The sequence below is a fragment of the Nematolebias whitei genome, chromosome 1, assembly GCF_014905685.2.
Source record: "Nematolebias whitei isolate Nwh7 chromosome 1, NemWhi1, whole genome shotgun sequence".
Classification (NCBI taxonomy): Eukaryota; Metazoa; Chordata; class Actinopteri; order Cyprinodontiformes; family Rivulidae; genus Nematolebias; species Nematolebias whitei.
In genome coordinates, this window is record NC_056498.1 from 79,300,647 (window position 1) to 79,307,477 (window position 6,831).

Here is a 6,831-nt window from a genome sequence, read left to right on the forward strand (position 1 = left end):
AAACGGTACACGGTAGAAACGATAGAAATTTAGCCTACGATATAGATTTGTCTTCTACCAGCTAACCGCAGTAATGCTGCGTTTAATTTAAAATCAGAGTTTTCAGTTTAATCGTTACTTTTTTTTAGTTGAAAACTGTGCGGAAGTGGCGTTAAAGTCATTTCTTCGAGAGCCAAGTAGTGAAGCTACAAGCTAACTACAGCCGGCTTGCCGTAGTGTTGCCGTATTCTGACGCATGCGCAAAACGCTGCGTTTCGTCAAAAGGTTTTTTTTTTCGGTCGAAAGTTAAAGTAAGCGTTGGTCATCTTTAGAGAAACCTGCTCTCTGATCTGTGAAAAGAACGCTGTGTTGTGTGATTTTACTGTGAGACCCTCTGGTCAAAGTCACAGTCTCATTTTGTGTCAGCTCTTCATTAAAGCAGAAGGAGTCGCCAACTAGAGGTTTGGAGGGTGAAATGTTTCAGTGTAAAATGCTGTTCTGTTGCTGTTCATTTATTAAGTGAGAAGACTGGAAACTGTTAAGAGTTAATAACTTTTTTTGTTTTGTTTAAAACATATGGTTAAAACTACATTTGATATCTTTTGCACTGTTTTGCACTACAAGAAAGAAGCCTAATACTTGATTTATTATTTAAAAACTCTCTGGACATAGTAGTGGAATTTTTTTTAATTCAAAATATATGATGCAAAAGGACACCCTATGCTTTAAAATCCCTATTAAGTTTTACACCAAAAACATATTGCGATATATATGGTTATAGCCACCCTTGACAATACATATTGTGATATGAATTTTGTCATACGAGACAAACGAGATGTTTTGAAAAGTTTCTGAAAGAACCAGTGACTCCGCCCCCTGACCAATCAGTGACTGACAGTGTTCTGACATCACGATTTGGTGCTGGCTCGGCTCGATTGGTACCCCAGAGGAAAAGGGACTAAAAAAGGGTCCGGTTCTACGAAAAAGTGCTAGTGGAAAAGGACTCAAAATCATATCAAACTGAGTCGAACAAGACTGAAGAGGAGGCGTGGAAAAGGCCCTTTAGTCTTGTGCTGATAGTGACTATCAAAAGAGTTTCTCAAACCCAACAGAACCCTCAGACAGACGCTGGTTCATCCTGAGTGATGTGGTGTCTGCAGGAATGTTCAGACCTCTTTACTGGAGAAACTAAAGCAGCTCTCAACAGACATATGGCTCAACACTGGAGAGCAGCTCTTCAGGACCAGACTCGCGGTCCACCTACATCTCAAGAATAAGGGACACTCTGCTGAGCACCAATGAGTTCATAATTTAAGGTTTGAGTGGGGGTGAAGGAAGACATTTATTTCAAATTAGAAGAAACAACTTTAAATAGAATATGGCTAAATGTTTTAAATTAAAAATATATATATATATTTTAATATTTTGACTGTTTGGAGCAGAAATGATATCTGGAACTATAAATGTGTTTAATTGCACAGCCCATATAACAACTGGATCAGACTAACTCCTGAAACAGACCAGCAGCAGCTGAACCTCAGAAACACCATGAAGGGCTCACCTTTCAAATGCACGTTTTCCCAGAAGACCCAGAGCTTTGGCAGAGTTCTTCACTTCTGTTTTTGGTTGTGGGGCAGTCACAGGTGTGGGGGCAGGGGCAGCGGGCGGAGCTGGGAACAAAACGTTGGTGACTGTAGTTGCTTCAGATTCTTTTTTAGGCTCAGCAGAAGAGACGTCAGAAGGCGGTGCAGAAATCAGAGCTTTGATCTGATGACGAGGAAAACAAAATGAATGAGGAGCTTCTGAGGAACCAACAAGAAATCTTCCCAGATCAGGCTGGTACTGACCCATTCAGGCTGATCCGGAGGGGGGTTTGGCATCGGTTCCTCCACAATGGGCTGAAAACAAACAGAAACTGAGTCCAGCAGTCAGGACTTCACGACCAGGTTCAACATGTCAGGTTACATTTACATTTAACTAAAACATTATTTTGAGAGGGGTGGGGGGTTGTCAGTAAATGGGAAGCTTTTTTTAAGAGTAATTTTTTGTGGGGGTTCTTAATATCCAGTGAAATGTACTGTTGTAAACTAAAATGAAAAAAAAACAAAAAAAACATTCATTACAGATCTAACAAGGTTGAGTCAGGTCTTCTGGATGGGTTCCTCAGCGTGAAGTCTTTTGGAAAAAAAAAAACGTCTCAATAAAGAAGAACCCGTCCAGTGGACCTGACTCAACCTGGTTAGATTTATCTATCTGCATTACTGAGCAGCATCAGGTCATTCGTTAGAGTCCTCCAGGCAGACAAGCTGCAGATATTAAACTAACGGGAGTAGGGCTGTATACCGAACCAAGGTTCTTTTATGGCACTGACCGAAGCAGTTTGGTCGGTGTATGGATTGAAACATGCCTTTTCTTTCTGTGTCAAGTTTCAGTGATTGACTGTAACATGATGCGTGGTTTCAGCACACCAGCAGATAAAACACAGACATATAGCAAACAGACTAAGTGTTTACACCCAGAGCTGTACAGAGCTGCTGTACAGTTGTATGTCTATGGCGCCAGTTACGCCCACAAACGGGGTTCACGTGTGCAGCGCGTGTCATCGAACGGCTTCAATTTAAGAGCGGAAAGTTGCTCTGTGTTTGCCTGCAAGGAGAGAGGAGGACCGCAGCCTCCCCTCCTCCTCTCTCAGCATTAAAGTCAGCCTGTGAGTGTTAGAGGCTGAACGGCCTGATTCATTATCTCCATGACCGGACTATTCTTTGCTCAGAGGATGGAGCTGTGTCTGGGATTTCAGCTGGTAAGTTTACGTTTGTTAACGTTACTGCAGCTTAATACGTGCATCGTGGTAAAAAACTAGAATCCATGTAACACTAACTTTACGATATTAGGGTGTAGCTGTATTTTATGGCTATCTATGCAGTGTTTCCCCTAAATAACTTGCCACGGCGGGGCGCTCATCTCGTCCATGATTTTTGTCCTGGGGGAACGGGACGGACGGAGCGCGCTGTTTAAACCAACTGTTTTTTGTTTTGGGGGGGGGGGGGGGGGGGGGCACACAGAGACAGCCACACGCTGTTTACACTGACAGTTTTACAGTTTTAGAGCAGGGTGTGTGAGAGGAGAGAGACAGACACACATCTCAGCCATGCCCTGTCTGAACTGACAGTTTTGGGCTTTTTGGCGGGGGGGTCGGCGGGGGGAGAGACAGACGCAAATCTGAGCCGTGCACTGTTTGTACTGACAGTTTTCAAGTGGTGGGGGTGCGTTCTGCGTGAGGGTTCAGCATGAAGGAAGAAGCTGCCTTTAACTTTTTAGCTAGTGCACCTGCATTGCGATTCGCTAGTTTAGCGTTACATCAGTGCCGACAGGTGGTTGGGGGTGGGGTTCGGTAGACGGGGCGCTCGGTTCTGTTGATGGGGCGGGGCGCCCTGCTTGTATAATGGTAGGGGATAGACTGCCATGTAGCTAGTTAAAATCAGAAATGAACTAAAGATTGACAGATGTGCTCATCCATCCAGTCAGCTGCTTAAACAGTTAACCTAATGTTCACTGTTTATGTTAATGTTCTTCTCACAGGAGCCTCTGAGCCTGATGTGAGGAGGACAAAAGGGAAAAAAAAGCGACATGAGGGCCACAGGACAGTCACAAACTTTGTTGTTAAAAGTTTGCCGTCTTTTTCTACAGCGGAGGCTGCGTGGTGAAGGTAAGTAAACTGTAAAGGATTTTGTTGACCAGTTAAACCTTTATTTCTCAGCCTAGATAATGTTTTTTGAGCAATAAGAACACAACCATGTTATTGTTGATGTTTTGTTCTCATGTCAGTTAGGGAGATGATCAGAGCCCTAAACCCCAGAGAACCACAGAGAAGATTCAGGCAGAGACACAGAGGTGCAGAAGTCTGTATCAACCCTACCTCAGTGAATCCAGTGACCTGCTGGTGGGATGTGAGGGCCAATATGTCAGTGCTATCAAACTGACAACCAGGTATCTGTGTGTGCAACAAGCATCATCCACACCCTCAGAGTGAACATTTTCTACTGCTGGAGACACCATCAGCCAGGAGTGGGCTTGTTTGGGTCCAGAGAAAACAGACATGTTGATGTTTCTGAAGAAAACCTGTTAAGTGAAAAAGGTCCTCAGTGTGTAGCAGTGAGCATTAGACACTGACGTCACTGGTTTGAAACTGGTCTTTTGAACTGGAAATTATTTGTTTATTTTTAAGAAAACGACTTGGAATGGAAATATACCAAAGTTAAAAAAATTTAACTCACGATATGTACTGTAATGTGTAACGCAATTTTATTCTTGTTAGAATTAATATTAATTGCAAAATTGGTACCGAAAAAAGAACCGTCCAGGAACCGACACTGAAGTGAAGGTACCGACACTGATACTGATTTTTTTAGAAAGGTACCCAGCCCTAAAGAGGAGCCCTGAATCTCTTTCTCCACCAAGCTAATTTTTCATCTCTTCAATGGCTTGAATCACTTCCTGGTCAAGTGGTCATGTGACTAAACAAAAGCGTTTCTTCTTTTTACCAAAAGATAAAACAAGAATATCTGACATGCTTCCATACACAACGATAAAGTCCAAAATTAAAAACTAATCACGAGCACAGACACAACAGGACATAGGAGGTTGCCTGCCATGGAAACATATCAAACTAAACTCGTGGTGGTGAGAAACTGTCAGAGGACTTCACATACAGATGTAGTTTTCCTCATTCATTTTGTCGTCACTGATCTGTAGCAACTTTACAAGATTTAAAGCTCTAAATAAAACGTGTTCACAAACAGAAGACACACGTCCAATAAATAATCCAGTAATTTAAATAAAATATTATTTAGACACTAGGGCTAGACGATATGGCCAAAACTTTTATCATGATATATTTCTTAATTTCGGTCGATAACGATATAATTCGATATCAAGAATATAAAAGCCTCAGAAAAACTGTGCAAACAAATTAATGTTCACCTTTTATTTGTATTTAGCCTTCAAATAAATTTTGAAATCACTGCCAAATAAACATAAAGCTCAACTTTGTCAATATTCATAGTTTTAACTTTAAACAACAACATAACCTAACCCATGCAGCATGCGTTTCTCTTTGGATACAGCTGGGGGTGTTGTTTCAGGGACACTCAAACTTTTATTGTGCTTCATCTTGTGACTCTCAGCATATTTCTATCGAGTGGAAACTCTTCAGATGAAACAAGTTAGATGTTCCCACTGCTAGTTGGAACGACTCTCCGTCACATTTTGCAGCACACTGAAACCTGCAGTTTATCGGATCTTGGATAGCCGAACCACTTCCACACCGCCAAATTAGTCTTTCCTCTCTTATCAATTGTGTCATCTTCTTTCTCTTCACTTGTGAAAGTTTGTTCAGTCACGTTCTGACGGTCATGGGCACTCATTTTGGAGAAAACTTAACGCGCGTTGGAGATTAGCCTAGCCTGCTACCACTAATGCCTGCTGGACTCGAGCTCTGCGTAACATCTACGTCACCACGCACTTACGTAGTTGTGTCGCACCTTTTCCTGTCCGGTTTGAACCTGAAGCGGTCGCTTCAACCCGAACTTAAAAAAGAAATGTGTCAGTGAAACGCTGTAATCATATCGAAATATCGAAATTGTGCTTAAAACTCATATCACCGTTATTGAACAAAAGTATATTGTGACATATTTCTATATCAAATTATTGTCCAGCCCTAGCTGAAGTCTTTGTTTACTTTTGTAGTTATAGATTTTGAATTCTTTGTCTGTGATGGACCTGAGACCTGTCCAGGTGTCCCCCACCTCTCGCACAGTGACTGCTGGATATGGGCACCAGTGACCCTGGTGACTCGAAAAGGAAGAAGTGGGTAAAGATAATGGATGGATGCATTACTTGTTCCTAGATTTTTGTTTATTTTAGAAAAAGCCAGGCAGCTAAGCTAACCTAATACTGGTAATTTCAGTTACAGAATTTTATGCACTCCTATTTTTGTTCCTATTTTTGGTATAAATATAAAATGACGCAAAAAGATTCAATACAGTAAAAAAACTAAAACTATTGTTTTAAATAACTGTTCTATTTGTTTACGTTGTTGTTTAATCTTTTCAATTACATGACTGAAACAAAATTTATGACCATTTCAATAGAAAAATTGATTCTAAATCGAAAATCGATTTAGAATCGAATCGTGACACCAAATATCAGAATTGAATCACCAGACACAGAGATTTCCACTCCTAATGTTAATATATTTTTAGACATTTATTTTGTACAGTTACAGCTGTTTGTCTAGTTTAACTAATCCTGACCAACAATGCCTTCAACATATTAGGGGATGTCTAAATTAACAGGTTTAACAATTGAACATAATTCTGACAGAACCACTCAACAACTCACCTCTCCGGTCCAAACAGGAGGTGGAAAGGGTGGGAACCCAAATGGAGGCACACAGACAGGAGGAGCCACTGGAGGAACGGCTGAGGGATCCGGAGGAGGAAGCCCTACTGGGACAACAGGTGGCAGGACTGGGGGAATCGGTACAGGTGGAGGGACTGGCTCTGGTCCCCATGGCTCTCTGGGACCCATGTTGGGGGGGCCAGGTCTCCAATGGGGTGGGCGTTCCCAGTCTGGAGGAGGCACCCAGTCATTAGGATATGGACCCCAACCAGGCCGTGGAGGACCTCTTGGGTCCCAATCAGGAGGAGGGGGTCCTCTTGGGTCCCACTCTGGAGGAAAGGGCCCTCTTGGGCCCCAGTCCGGAGGAGGGGGTCCTCTTGGGTCCCAATCAGGAGGAGGGGGTCCTCTTGGGTCCCAATCAGGAGGAGGGGGTCCTCTTGGGTCCCAATCAGG

At 42.6% G+C, this 6,831-nt stretch overlaps 1 protein-coding gene across 1 annotated transcript in view; it reads right to left on the bottom strand.

The window, feature by feature from the left end:
* The window catches only part of si:dkeyp-121d4.3, a 41,333-nt gene extending 34,700 nt beyond the window's left edge, over positions 1 to 6,633 (bottom strand). The window contains exons 1-3 of the mRNA XM_037698231.1: positions 6,379 to 6,633; positions 1,827 to 1,877; positions 1,541 to 1,746 (exon numbers count right to left, since the gene is read on the bottom strand). Coding sequence (XP_037554159.1) covers positions 1,541 to 1,746; positions 1,827 to 1,877; positions 6,379 to 6,567 — 446 coding nt within the window. The 5' untranslated portion in view covers positions 6,568 to 6,633. The remainder of the gene's footprint in view (positions 1 to 1,540; positions 1,747 to 1,826; positions 1,878 to 6,378) is intronic.
* Between the last annotated feature and the right edge of the window lie 198 nt (positions 6,634 to 6,831).